We start from the raw sequence: 14,597 nt of genomic DNA on the forward strand, positions 1-14,597 counted from the left end.
ATTTAGCATAACATTGAATAAAATTTTGAATCTGAGACTGTGTGCAGTCATAGAACCACAGCACTTCCTCTGGTGCACTAAACACAAATATGCTTAGTGCAGCACCACACAACTGCCAGAATTCACCTTATCATAAGGACAGGTCAGCGAGGTTGAGAGATGGAAAACATTTTCTGTGTGACCAATACAATAAAACATGCAATAAACACTGAGATTCAGGGTTAGTTTCAGTTTTATGTAGGACTCAGTGCTTCTAGTTAGTCTCTCAATATGGACTTAACAGTGGTGCACATGTTTATTAAAAAATAATTTCATGTTTCAGTATTTGTTATGTTTGAGACTGATTTACAATTAATCAAACAACCACAAAGTAACTACCAGATAGACAATGTCTGGCCTTCCTGGCCCCTGAGCATCCCATACAGTTGGCTGATTGGCTCTTGATCTGCCCTTGGTTGCCATGTAACATATGCTAAGAACACAAGCCACATTACACTGAACCAGGACGTTGACATGAACTTGATGGAGACTCTAACAAGTATGTGATGTGAATATGAACTGGTTAAAGGGATCACATTCATCTCTTTTTCCTCTCTTTATTCCCAGGTGGCTCAGGGAAGCACCGATCCAAAGAACCAAAGAAGAAGAACAAGCAGAGGCTGCGCTTTCGGGCACAGAACCAGCACAGCGACCACTTGGCTTCTGCGCGCACCAGCCAGTGAGGACTGAAAGTATGGACTTCCCATTGAACAAAGAACCAACGCAAAGCTGCTAGCCACTGCTTCACCCATATTCTGATCGACGACTATCCTGAACCCTACCACCTGCCCACCGCCCACCTGCCTCCCAGCCCAGCCCCCTGCCCTCTAGGACACAACCATGACTCACAAGTCTGTCACTGCAAAAATATATATGAAATGCACGATTTAAATATCAACACACTAAACACATGCTTCATGCCTCTGCCTTCTGCAAAAAAAAAACATGGAGGATGAAGAGACAAAAGAGATAAGAGATTTGGCTGAAGCAAAGGATGCTGATGGACAAGAAAATGGCATCTTGAGCTGAAAGAGACTGCTTTTTTGGTCCTATATTTATGTCAAAGCTACCCTCACCTTCCCCACTAAATGGAGACGAAGTGTTCCCATGTGTGGCCTTTATGTTATGTAAATTTTTGAGAGTAATATTAAAGAAATTACCATGCATAGTTGCAAAGTATTTTATTCTCAGCACAAACTGTTTACGTTCAGACCGCTTTATGCTCTAACTGTATAGTGTGGATAAAAAAAGAAGAAAATTAGTTGTTCGACTAGCATGGCAACAGACTCATGTGTACATAGTTTATCTAATTATGAAAGCTTATTACTGTATTTTCAGTATTGACTCGTTCACCATTCTAAATGTTTTAGAGATAAAAAGGTTGTAATACCAAGCTACAGATTAAAATGATTAAAAACAAATAATAAACATAGCCGCCACATAGCTATTTCATTTATATGGTATATATTTGATTTATTTATTAATTCTATGTTGTACTTTTTTGTTCCGTGAGATTTTTTTGCCTCATACTGTTACTCTTATATGCTGAAATATTCTTTGAGTTCCTTATAACAGTGCATATCTTTAACACGTGGAAAAAGTTTTTGTCTGATGTCACACAAAGTGTTGTATTACATTCATTTGACCTCATCTACTGATTTCAATGTTTTAAAGAGGAAGAAAAAAAGACAAGTAAACTATGCTTTGACATATTCTAAGTTTAATAATTAGGATCCAGCAAATGTATGGTCATAGGACTGCATATGTGTACATTGTGTTTTATTAAAATACGTTTCATGTGACTGTATGATGAAGTCTTTCATCATTGTCTATGGCTTTAATATATGTGGCTAAACTCCAAAACTGCTGTTTCCTTGTTTCACTTCAGTGTACAATTATGTGATTTCCAAAACATTTGTGAAATCCATCATGTGGCACTGCATGACACAAGTGCTACCTCCAGCCAGAGGATTGGATATGGTTGATTGAGCTTTAACAGCATGACCACACAGTTAAGGGTTTGTAATTCACTATGACGTATCCTCATGAATGATGCAAATCCAGTGCATGTCTTTGGTGGCTCATTCATTTCCAGTATCATACTGTAATGCCGTAACATGTATTTGGCTGCAGCACTTGTCTTTGATCACGCACACACATTCAATCATCTCTTTATGTGATGCACGTCCCATTTATTCACTTTTATGGTCCTCAAAACAGCAAATAAACACATATAAACATCTTCTCTAGGGTAAAGAGAAGGCTGCCTGGTATTCGGGCATATAGAAAGTTTTAACGTGTGGCATGGCTAATTTAGCCTGAGATCCACACAGTATAATCATTAACCCCACAGTGAAAAAAGCTGAATCTGCCAGACAGCTCATGCATGCACGGTAGCAGATCAATCACATTGTCATTTATGCAGGATGTTAAATGCTTTTCACAATTTAACACTTTCACCCAGTGACTATGCACTATGGAGCCCTAACACTGTCAAAATACAATGATAATTAGTCTGACAATATAACTGCACGCACTGAAAAAAGGCCTCATAAGCTGACTTTGTCATTATCATTAAACTACACCAGTCAGTGCATGTAGGCCTAATGTTAATCCTACATATGTTGCATACTGCAATACCAAAACTATGTTAACTCTTGTAACAGCAGCTAAAGCAATTTTGACCAGCAAAACATTTTGACATTATGGAAAAGAGACATTAAATCACACAGATGTACAAAATGTTAAAGAGTCAATAAAGTACTTTCACAGAGACGAGCACCTCAAATGAAGATAATGTTAAGACAGAAGCATAGTGTCTTTGAACTGTTATGCTAGCTTGATGGATTAAAATGCTTCTACTGTTAATGCTACAGCATCATGCAGTGAAGTATATGGATGATTAACCGCATATGCCTTGACCAGTGCAGTTTTATGACTGATATGATAAAAGTAATACAAGTATACTGAAAGTAGCTGGGCAGCTAGCTCAGTGCATAGCAGGGTTTTCGGTCACAACAGCTAATCTCTTAGTCCTCTCCGCTGCTGCACTCATGTTACAAACACATACGCTGGACCACTCCTCCCTGTATGCAACCATCTCCTTATTCTTTATGCATACTGTATATGCATAAAGACAATAGGAAATGTGATGAGGAAGAAAAATACTGTGTGTGGAAAATAGATTAATCATGAATGATGAGTGTTTAGACCAAAACAGCCTATTTGGAAAAAATAATGTTGGGAGTAAAAAGAAAAATAAATAATCCATAATAAATAAATAATGAATTGAAAAGTAAAACATTTGATTTCCCTTTACCACCAGTTGATTGGTGGTAAAGGGTACAAAAAAGTTTTTTTGTGTGTGTGTCCTCTATTTGACTTTTGATACCATTTTACCACATTTTGTCAGAAGTGCTCCATATGGCTCTATATCATATTATGTAACTACATATTCTGTCCAAACTGAGGTCAACAACAACAGCTTCAAGTATTCGGCTGGGTCACCAGTGAATGAAGCAAAACAAAAGTGACTGTTGTAGGGAACAAAATAAGGCGTAGATGTAGCGAGTTGTTTTTAAATACATCTGCTGCTGGTTACAAGTTAATGAACGATTTACAGATGTCATCCCCTGGGCCAGACTGTCACTGCTCCAGACGGTGGGGATTAAACCTAAAGGCTTACGGAGAGGAACTGCACTGAAGTGGATTCATTAAGCATAAGACCACCACTACAGCACACATTGCACTGTCTACAATGAAAAAAGAAAAAAATAATGGGTGCGGAGAGAATCACATCGCACATTTTTTAGTATTGGGTCTCATGATTTCCCCTTACCTTTACACCTTTGACATCTATCCACATGGTGTTTTTTTTTCCCTACTGCTACAAGAAACAGAACACTGCTGGTATTCTCAGTGTTGTTAAGAGGGTTAGCAGTCATCCACACATCAGAAGAAACGGTCCTCCCTGTGTAAACCACTTCTGTAAACTGTGTGTATGTGTGCACACATGCCTCTGTGTGTGAGTGTGTTTTAATGTTTGTGCTGAATGTGGTTAGGTGGCTGAGACTGAAGCTCCCTTTTAATCTGACAGAGAGCATTTTCATTAGTTCTGCTGGGTCCTATTATTAAAGCCCGCTTCAAAGGCACAACAAGTGAAACCACTAACAGGAAATGACCCAGTGGGCTCAACACTGTATAGATCAGTGATAGCAATCTGTACGCTTCATGCAGGTTGTTATGGCACATAAATGCATCTGCTGTATGCACTCTATGTACCTCACAAGACTGTGAGACGATAAGGGGAAGGGCTCAGGGATCTCTCTTTTACATTCACATACTGTAGCCTACTATGAGTGTGCAGTCGCGGCATATGTGACACATTCGTTCCAATGCAGATGGCAGAAATGGAAGTTATGACATTGGTGGGGCAAATAAGATTGCCCGGGATAATAAATGTTGTAATAATTTGCTGTATTTAATAACTGTATAATGAGGCATCGCTTGCCCTTCGAGTTGAGGAAAATCTGGAATCATTACAAGTTAGCCATGGTGTTTGGCAAGACAAGAGCCGAAACAGCAAAGAGTAGGAACATAGTGGTGTCAAAGGACAAGCAGATCTTAATATTTTGAACAAGTTTGCCATATGTTAGCCATCATGGTGTGTACAAGCCCACTAAATGGTGGCATTAATGGGTGACTTTTATTACTAAACTTGCCCCTAATTGCAAAAATACAATCCAAAGTCAACTCTCAATGCAATGCAGATTTTGCCTTCATATGAAGTTGCTAGGTAACAAGTTAATCCCAAAAATAAATATGTTCTTCAATAAAAAGTAATTGTCTGTCTTTTTTTTTTTTTTTTTTGCTTTGCTGCCGACGAGAGGTTTGAAACAGGAAATTGTAAAAGGGAGGTGTACATGATGATCACAGTCATTTAGCTCCTGCCTCACCTGCTGGAGAGGAAGTGGAAAAGATTCATGTTCTTATTGCTCACCTTGTGTATTAACGTCACCATTCAGTTTTGTTTTTTTTTTTAATTCTCAGATGACAAATGGGGGAATATTTATGAGTCACTTTCTGTGGTGGTGTTTCTGGGGCTAGGCTTCATAACAGCAGGTGCAGTGGGGGACATGGGACTTTTTTATCGCCATCCATTACATGGAACAGACATGCGCTTCTACACCAACCCGGTGTGGTGTTTCCTATGGGTGCTGTAAGTATTTTTTGGCTTATTTAACCCCATGCTCTTCTGAAATGTCTGGCTTTTAGGATCCAAATACAACACAAAGCCATTGTCCCTGTTCACTTGAGGGGAATACAGGCCATGCAGCTCTGTGCTCCCCCTCAGGATACAACACGCAAAGGCTTTATGACTTGAAGTGAATCATACCTTGCATCTTAAACACATTACAGGCTGGGCAAATATTTCTTCTTACTGGTGCTCTGAGAGCCATGGGCACAACCATTATATTGGGCTCAAGAGCCAGCTGGTGAGGACAAATCCACAAGGATTCCTATTTTCCCCCTCCCGACTCTCTGGCAGCCCTACCCTATTCATTCAATTTTTATATGTGCCTAGTAGCCCTGTTACTACCGGTTTCAAGGGAGAATTAATCGAAAACAGGTCTTATTAAAGTATATTAAGACCAGTTGAATTGAATATAATGTGCTCAGTAAGGGCCCAGAAGGGTTGTATCTGAGCCATAACTGACACTTGTAGCTTCTAGGAGTGGGGCTGTGTTATTCTGCTGTGGCACTGCACTGGTTCCAGGGGGGCTATTCGCTTGAGCCAAGTGTTGCATTGTGGGTAAGCAGATTTTAAGTGGTTATGAGTACAGCAGGGGGTAAAGGAGGGTCTCATTGTCCAGGAATGTTTATCTTGCCCCTGCCTTCATTCAGGACTGGTTTATGCAGCACGATGGTTCCAAAGCAACCTTTGTTCCCACCTGGAGAGTCTGTAGAAGGAATATTCATTCATACATGTACTCATGTACATGTACATACAGGCATTATCCTCGTAATAAGAAGCCAGGTTGATTGCTCCCTGAAGGCATGGTGAGTAGGTGGAAGTGGAGCCGCTGCAGCAGGGTGTTGCACCCCAGTCTCATTTGCTGGGCTGGGCTCTCTGAGAAGACTGGAACCAGTGATGCTCCCAGTGTGTACAGCACAGTCATCCTCAGAACAGTGCATTTTATTGGGCAGTGTGTGGGTTGTAGAAATGTGTTTAATCAACTCAGCTGTAGGGGAGGCCTTGACCTTGTGTGTGTGTGTGTGTGTGTGTGTGTGTGTGTGTGTGTGTGTGTGTGTGTGTGTGTGTTTGTGTGAATGGTTCCCAGCCTTTGCTGTGAAGTGTGACCTGTGGTGGAGCCTCTGGTTCACACTCTGCTCTCTGCTGTTGCTGATTTACATTGATTAACTGTAGAGAGTGTTGACTGATGGGTTTGTTAAAAGTCTGAGACAATTGCAGTTGAATGAGATATTACAGGCAACATTGTATGTAATGTGGCCCTTTGGATCCAAAGAAAAAGATTAATAGAAAGTGATTCCAAAGTTCTACTTTGCTTTATTAAATATTCACTGAAAACAAGTATTACATAATTCTTCATTCCCAACAGAGAAATTAGTCTGTAAAATGATTTGCATTTTGCCAACCATGGAGTAAAGTTAACTAATATGTTTTGATTAGAAATGCCATAAAATAGTTCAATGTTGTGCAATCACATGTTGTTAATTTAACATTAAGCAGAAAGTTTGATTCCATAATTCATTTTAAGCCATGGTAATATAGCTCTTGGAATGGCAATATCACCCTGATATCATTGTTGGGCAGGACAGTTACATTAAATTTTCTCAAAAGCAACTTCTGAGGGGATACCCAAAGTAGTACTCTACCTCTACTAATGAATACTGCCATCCTAACAGCACATATAAGCAACACTGAATTGTAATGCAAGCTTCTCTCATGGGCTTGAATTCAAACAGCTGCAAACAATGGTTGATGATACTGTGGCTAACTAGCAAATGTCAGCTAACCACAAGTTAACCTAAAAGTGACCTGTAATTCCATGTAGCAAAAACGAAGACTGGTGATGGTTATAAATGTGTTTTATTGTACTGAGTGGTAGAAGTAAAGAAATGTCTAACATATCTTTGGTTTAAATGACTTACTGGAGGTCAGCCACCAACAACACACATCAAATTTCCACACACGCACTGTACCTGCATCATGTGCCACTTCTGAGGGCTGGCAGAGCAATAGGAGGCAGTGCATAGTCTAATTTGGACTGACAAGAGTAGCCTTTAACTAATTTAGGCATTTGGTCATAAACTTTGCTTTATGACCAAATACCTGCAGCCCTCGAAATGCAAAATTTAGAATGCTGTCATGATAAACTAAGGGAATGTTAACTCAGATAGAAGCCCTGCATGAAAAAGCGCAATTTTTCATGCATGTTAATTTTCCCATCAATCCTGTGGCTGATCCCTCAGGAAAAGGAAACATACCAAAAACTACCTGTTGTTACCCACACTTTCCAATTGTGCATCTCTTAAAGATCTATGACTATGATTTGTCTGGATACAAACAATACTGACATCTTGTGAATTCCTCAGTGTACCACCTAAGCTAAAGTTTGGACACTTGAAAAAAAGCTAGTTTGAAGATTTATAGAGCTAGTATACTGTAGTTCACCGATGAACAGGCCCCTAATTGCTGCCTGCCTATGCTGTGTTCTCTCTGTGTGTATGTGGGTCAGACAAAATAAACCACATGGTGTGTGTGTGTGAGGAAGCTGAACAGAACTCTAGGCTCCCATTTACTATCTACTTGTGTGGTTTGGCTCTGTTGGTATGGGGGTGTAAAATGGGCATCCGTCTGGGCGTAAGGCAGGCCTGGCATGCTGCTCAGCCTCCTGCAAGGGCGCATGAGGGTGGGATCAGAGCAGTCCACCAGGCTCCAGACTGGTAGTCTGTGCATGTGTTAGTGTGAGCATATGTGTGTGTTTTGACATGTACATACACTTGTGTGTGCATGGAGTGGGGTGGGGATAGGGGTGATGGTAATTAACCATACAGGTTTAAATGGCAAACAAAAGGTTCTTCATTGTTCTGCTTGTTACTTGTAATATCTTGACCTCTCTGTATATTTCACCATTAATAACCTTATCACAGACCCTCTCTCACTCCTGCACTTAATTAGCACTAAGCTATTTATTTGACCTTTGTGGTCATTATAATTGTGAGGTGCAATCCAGCCATGCTGAAATTAAAACAACAGCATGCATACCACCATGGCTAGATGCCATACTTCCCCTTACCATAGTGGATAAGAGGGAAAGCACAGCAGTGCGGAACTGGGCCTGGTGTGCACAGGACAGCAAACCACTCTTGGAAAAATTAAGTTTCCTCTGGAAGTACTGTTAGTTTTAGGCCAGTGACGGATATAACTTCCTTAACACCCCGATATCTGGGCTTGGATATCTGGAATTTGTTACCAGATGTTAAAAGATCATAACATTTACAATAAAATGTAAACACTGATGAAATAAATTATTGTAGTTGCAAACTTTTTTCCATTTTCTCTGAAACACCAAAAGACTCTCTGCTAGTGTATAAAACTATTCAAACCAAAAGTTAAAGGTGAAGTAATCACTGTGTACAGACAACACTGATAAAGTCAGGGGCCATTAAGTTCAGTCTTACCAAACATCTTACGCAAGAATGAAAATCCCTTACTTCATATCACATTTGTGTCAACAAATATTAGTGTGACTGGTTCCACAACTGTTGTAATATACAGGTACTCATTGTTTTAAATGTCTCTTTTGTTAATACTACATATAGCACCTTCAGCATTTCCTAAAACTACAGCTTTAACAATTTCATTATATCCAATCATAACTGACATCAGCTTTTTCTTCATGTACAGTATTCATTTATCATCAAGCCCTTATATGTGTAAGGGAAACACTGACTGGAGTGGTTGGATGGAAATAGTAATGGAACAGAAGTCAGACCTCTAGTTTTATCCAGTCTTGTGAACCGTTTTTTATTTAATGCAGGCTTTTGAGCCTGCTAAGCTAGTTACTCTTCATTTGCTAATAGATTTAAACCATTATTCTCAAAAAACAAAACCAAACAAAACAAACAAATAAAAAAATACAAACCAGACGCAACTGTAATAAACACGCTGAGAAGCAACAGCAAGTTGTTGTAGTTGTTTCAGGTTGGTGTAACTCTTATTTTGATGCAAAACCCTCCATAATCATCTCTATATAATGACTTGAAGAGAAGGAATATTAGTTTAAGTCCGTCATCACATGATATAGTGCATGGATGAGAATTTTTTTTTTCAGAGGATCATACTGACTTAGATAAAGTAAGCAAAGGGCCACAAATTGAATTGAAACATGAAACCCATAGTGCAAAATTCTTGGATGATCAGCTGCTTTGTCAGCAGCTTATCTGTATGGAAATTAAGTTGGAACACACTTGCAGAGCTTTTTCTTCTCTTTCCCGTGTTGACAAGTTTGTGGCAAGTTTGATAAAATGCTTGGAAAAATCTCTCCTGATTTTTGTATCCCTTGAACACTGTGATGTTCTCGTGGCAGCATCACTTGACACTTAGTACAAAACACCATTCCTTGGTTAAAACAATAACATCTGCATGTCTTTTTATGAAGCTTTCATTCTTAGTCGTGTGTCTGTTATCACAAATGCTAAAAGAGCTTGTCACCTGAAGTGAATGAGTCAGCTTGAGAAAATTCAAATTATGCACATTTATGTGCTCTGTAGAATTATTAAACTTTATTCATTAAACACTTTAAAGAATAAGATATTTAACGAAATATGAGGATGATACAATCACATCAAACACTATCAACATCATGAACAAATCCAGAAACATCCTTAAAATTTGATGTTAAAAATAAGAATATGCAGCACACAGAAGACAGGGGTACACCATCAGCTGATCTTTTATAACTTTGTCATCTACTTTGTTTGAAACATAAACTCAAAATCAAGTTTTTGGGTCGAAACATAATGTCACATGATGTGAAATAAATATAATAGAAAAACATTGTTTAAAAAATATGTGGTGGCTCACTGGCTGCTCCAGCTCTTGCTCCTGTGAATGAGTTGTGCACATTTACAGTAGGAACCAGGTTTTACCACCTTCACAGAACATTTCCAGCAAATGAAGACAAATGAAATGAGCCTAAGATCCTGCAGGCAGGTCACTGGTCTTTCCATTTAATTGATGACTTGTGAATGGTGTACAATTCTGTTTTTCAACAGAAATGCAATATCATTTTGTAGTGAAAATACTATTTCTCTACCACAAATATCAAGTTTTAATGGTACAATCTTTTTCCCATCAAACACAACCTTCGTGAAGAATCACAGAGCACTGCTGCTGTCATGAACTGCCTGCAGATTGTTTCACTGGTGTGCACTTCAGAGTAGTGGAGTGTAGAAAATGTAGAGAATGCTGTGACAGTTGCAGTATGGCAAAAATTCAGTTCAAACCCTCTTTATGATGGAAATATTCAATTTTATTTATCACACACTTCAGTATATCACGAAATTTAGGAAAATACGCGGATGAGGACACACAGTTGCTACATCATGACCAAATGCTTTAACATCCTCAGATATTTACAACCACAATTGAAAGTTGTAGAAGTGCTAGCAGGGAAAAAGTTGAACAACTTAATATTTGGCCATTGCTGTGGAAATCCCAGGTTGGTGCAGGAATCCTCAGAACCTGCAGCAGGTACCACATCCAATCATGTTAGGACAGCAACCACAGCAAAAGCGACAGCGGGCGGGGTTCCGCTTCTGTCTGTTGTGATACGGCATCTGTGTTAAACAAAAGAGACATGAGCAAGATGTTCACCTTCAGTGTCATCACTCACTCGGGTTTATTCTCTCTCCTTCTATGAAGTGCATCAAGGCATTTTGTAGGAAAACACAGCCGCTTAAATTTCAATTAGCTCAATGGATTTGCCTCAGCTCATTCAGTTCATGGAACAAACCTTCCAGGATTCCACTGACATCTCTTCATGTGCAGCAACTGGATTGTCATTGCTCACTGGCTGCTCCAGCTCTTGCTCCTGTCAATGAATTGTGCACATTTAGGGTAGGAGCCAGGTTTTACCACCTTCACAAAACATTTCCAGCAAATAGACAAATGAAATGAGTCTAAGTCAAGTTCTTACTTCAGTGACTGGAACAGCAGAGCTCTCCTGAAGGCAAATAAAGGTGAGCACAACGGCCACTACAACTGCAACGCTGAATGTCTTCATCTTAGGAGAGTTTGAGTGGTTGAAGTTGTTCAATCCTTTGACTCTTTTGGTGACTCTTGTCAACTCCTTTGACTTCTCCTGTCTGATGGTTGAGTGTGCAAAATATGGTGGTATTTATACTCACTTGGACCACTGTTGCCTCATCACTGACAGCACCTGCAGTACAGTAGCTGCTTTCATGTTTTGGCTTGCATCACTTTCTGTGGGATGTTGGGAATGAGAGTGGGAAATTCCTCAACAGTGGTAAATGGGATTTTTCTGTTTTTGGTATTTGTGATTGGTTTTGTGTGTGTGTGTGTGTGTGTGTGTGTGTTCCATATATAAATCATTAACATTTTGATCTCTCATTGGTTTTCTTTGAAGAGCTGCTTTACTGTAGAATATGTGTTTACTTCATTCTGTACTTCCAACAACCCTTTAATTACATACAATGAAGAAAACAGGTAAGATACAGAAATAAAATCAAAGCTTATTTTGTGAACACTTTTGTTTAGTTATGACAAAGCTACAATGGTGTGACTGATCTCCTGGAATGTGTTACCAATTATCACCACATAGGACACTGAAATAGTAATCCTGATGTCTTGATGTCAATAGATTAATGTCATATAATAAAAATGACAAACACTGTCACATGAATTACAATGACATTATAACCGTCATGAATATCTTCAAATATAAACATCTTTTCACTATCAAGCATTTTTTCACTTTTTTTTTCTCTTTTCACCAAAACATCATAGCACAGTCTGATAGTGTGAACATGCTACTCTAACAACAAAAAGTAAAAGATGAAATAATCACTGTGTACAGTTAACACTGATAAAGTCAGGGGCGATTCGAATTTTCAGTAAGTTCAGTCTGTGCAAACACATTACACAATAACAAAAAGCCTTTAGTACATATTACATTTGTGTCAAACATTAATATGAATGGCTCTGTATCAGTTGGAATATACAGCTACCCGTGTTTATTTACTTACGCTGCCTGTTTTGTTAATATTCTTGAGAGGATCAACTTCAACATTTCTTAAAATGACAACTTGAATCATGTTATTGTATCAAATCATAGCAAAAGTGTAATGTTTTTTTGCTTTGCAGGAAAATCATTCGATCTTTAGGACATCATTTTATTATTTCCTGCCTGGTAACCTCATCCATTTGTGATCATGGCCAAATTATATGCATAAAGGAAACACAGACTGGCCTGGCTGGATGGAAACAGTAATGGAACAGAAATCAGACCTCTAGTTTTACCCAATCTCGTTAAGTGTTTTTTGCTTATGGTTAGCCATTGAGCCTGCTAAGCTAGTTGTCAGTCTGCTGGCCATGGGTTTAAACTTGTTGTCAGGAAGAAACAGACTCAGCTGTCATCAACATGCTGAACAGTGACAGCAAGATGCAGATGTTTCGGGTTGATGTGACTCAGCTAACTGTAGTCGTCTAATAGTTGGACACCAGCTTGCTACATTCCTACAGTTAGCTTGTATTGTGGTCAGCTTGCACTGTAGTTAATGTGATCGTTAGTGATGTCCCCATCACTGAATATGTTTGTCGTAAAATGAGTGAGTTAGCAGCTAATTACTGCCTCTTGCTTATTAACACTGTCTTTTTAAATCCAAGTCAGTGACTAACTGGAGGAGTTGGACATTTCTGTCAGTCAACACATTTCAAGTTTGAGCTTCCAGACTTGAAAAAGAGAATCCATCTAATGCACCTAATAATTGTCTCAGTAGTCATTTAAACAGAAGAAATATCACTTTAATGTCTATTCTTGCATGATTCAGTTCTAAACTCACTGTGCCATTTTCTGTTGGCGATGAAAACTGGACTTTTGCTTGCAAAGTGCACAAATTCTTCCCCATCGCATTGAGGACACCACCTTGTGAGGCTTCAGTGCTTGGTAAGATCCTGCAGGCAGGTCACTGGTCTTTCCATTGAATTGATATTACTTGTGAATGGTGTACAATTGTGTTTTTCAACAGAAATGCAACATCATTTTGTAGTGAAAATACTATTTCTCTACCACAAATATCAAGTTTTAATGGTACAATCTTTTTCCCATCAAACACAACCTTCGTGAAGAATCACAGAGCACTGCTGCTGTCATGAACTGCCTGCAGATTGTTTCACTGGTGTGCACTTCAGAGTAGTGGAGTGTAGAAAATGTAGAGAATGCTGTGACAGTTGCAGTATGGCAAAAATTCAAGTCAAACCCTCTTTACGATGGAAATATTCAATTTTATTTATCATACACTTCAGTATATCACAATATTTAGGAAAATACGCGGATGAGGACACACAGTTGCTACATCATGACCAAATTCATTAACATCCTCAGATATTTACAACCACAATTGAAAGTTGTAGAAGTGCTAGCAGGGAAAAAGTTGAACAACTTAATATTTGGCCATTGCTGTGGAAATCCCAGGTTGGTGCAGGAATCCTCAGAACCTGCAGCAGACACCACATCCAATCATGTTAGGACAGCAACGACAGCAAAAGCGACAGCCGGCGGGGTTCCGCTTCTGTCTGTTGTGATACGGCATCTGTGTTAAACAAAAGAGACATGAGCAAGATGTTCACCTTCAGTGTCATCACTCACTCGGGTTTATTCTCTCTCCTTCTATGAAGTGCATGAAGGCATTTTGTAGGAAAACACAGCCGCTTAAATTTCAATTAGCTCAATGGATTTGCCTCAGCTCATTCAGTTCATGGAACAAACCTTCCAGGATTCCACTGACATCTCTTCATGTGCAGCAACTGGATTGTCATTGCTCACTGGCTGCTCCAGCTCTTGCTCCTGTCAATGAATTGTGCACATTTAGGGTAGGAGCCAGGTTTTACCACCTTCACAAAACATTTCCAGCAAATAGACAAATGAAATGAGTCTAAGTCAAGTTCTTACTTCAGTGACTGGAACAGCAGAGCTCTCCTGAAGGCAAATAAAGGTGAGCACAACGGCCACTACAACTGCAACACTGAATGTCTTCATCTTAGGAGAGTTTGAGTGGTTGAAGTTGTTCAATCCTTTGACTCTTTTGGTGACTCTTGTCAACTCCTTTGACTTCTCCTGTCTGATGGTTGAGTGTGCAAAATATGGTGGTATTTATACTCACTTGGACCACTGTTGCCTCATCACTGACAGCACCTGCAGTACAGTAGCTGCTCTCAGGTTTTGGCTTGCATCACTTTCTGTGGGATGTTGGGAATGAGAGTGGGAAATTCCTCAACAGTGGTAATTGGG

The 14,597-nt window shown here is 39.3% G+C and overlaps 3 protein-coding genes across 4 annotated transcripts in view; 1 reads left to right on the forward strand and 2 right to left on the reverse strand.

The window, feature by feature from the left end:
* The window catches only part of rspo2 (R-spondin 2), a 56,879-nt gene extending 55,033 nt beyond the window's left edge, over positions 1-1,846 (forward strand). For both annotated transcript variants that reach the window (XM_046400568.1, XM_046400569.1), the window contains exon 9: positions 607-1,846. In XM_046400568.1, coding sequence (XP_046256524.1) covers positions 607-722 — 116 coding nt within the window. In that variant the 3' untranslated portion in view covers positions 723-1,846. The remainder of the gene's footprint in view (positions 1-606) is intronic.
* An 8,730-nt stretch (positions 1,847-10,576) lies between these two features.
* LOC124065139 (hepcidin-like) lies at positions 10,577-11,422 on the reverse strand. The gene is made up of 3 exons (XM_046400263.1): positions 11,265-11,422; positions 11,082-11,159; positions 10,577-10,905 (listed from the first exon to the last, which is right to left on the reverse strand). The coding sequence occupies exons 1-3, from the start codon at positions 11,349-11,351 to the stop codon at positions 10,804-10,806; spliced, it is 267 nt and encodes an 88-aa protein (XP_046256219.1). The 5' UTR covers positions 11,352-11,422; the 3' UTR covers positions 10,577-10,803.
* A 2,153-nt stretch (positions 11,423-13,575) lies between these two features.
* On the reverse strand, positions 13,576-14,447 carry LOC124065138 (hepcidin-like). Its single transcript, XM_046400262.1, has 3 exons — positions 14,259-14,447; positions 14,076-14,153; positions 13,576-13,899 (listed from the first exon to the last, which is right to left on the reverse strand). The coding sequence occupies exons 1-3, from the start codon at positions 14,343-14,345 to the stop codon at positions 13,798-13,800; spliced, it is 267 nt and encodes an 88-aa protein (XP_046256218.1). The 5' UTR covers positions 14,346-14,447; the 3' UTR covers positions 13,576-13,797.
* Between the last annotated feature and the right edge of the window lie 150 nt (positions 14,448-14,597).

Source organism: Scatophagus argus, chromosome 9, assembly GCF_020382885.2.
Source record: "Scatophagus argus isolate fScaArg1 chromosome 9, fScaArg1.pri, whole genome shotgun sequence".
In the NCBI taxonomy this organism is placed as follows: domain Eukaryota; kingdom Metazoa; phylum Chordata; class Actinopteri; family Scatophagidae; genus Scatophagus; species Scatophagus argus.

Bases quoted from the DNA above. Each gene is read 5' to 3' on its own strand.
- LOC124065139 (XM_046400263.1), bottom strand. From the start codon at position 11,351: ATGAAGACATTCAGCGTTGCAGTTGTAGTGGCCGTTGTGCTCACCTTT. The intron at 11,160-11,264 runs GTAAGAACTTGA...ATTCATTGACAG, and splicing joins CTGCTGTTCCAGTCACTGAA to GAGCAAGAGCTGGAGCAGCC. The intron at 10,906-11,081 runs GTTTGTTCCATG...TGTTTAACACAG, and splicing joins TGTCAGTGGAATCCTGGAAG to ATGCCGTATCACAACAGACA.
- LOC124065138 (XM_046400262.1), bottom strand. From the start codon at position 14,345: ATGAAGACATTCAGTGTTGCAGTTGTAGTGGCCGTTGTGCTCACCTTT. The intron at 14,154-14,258 runs GTAAGAACTTGA...ATTCATTGACAG, and splicing joins CTGCTGTTCCAGTCACTGAA to GAGCAAGAGCTGGAGCAGCC. The intron at 13,900-14,075 runs GTTTGTTCCATG...TGTTTAACACAG, and splicing joins TGTCAGTGGAATCCTGGAAG to ATGCCGTATCACAACAGACA.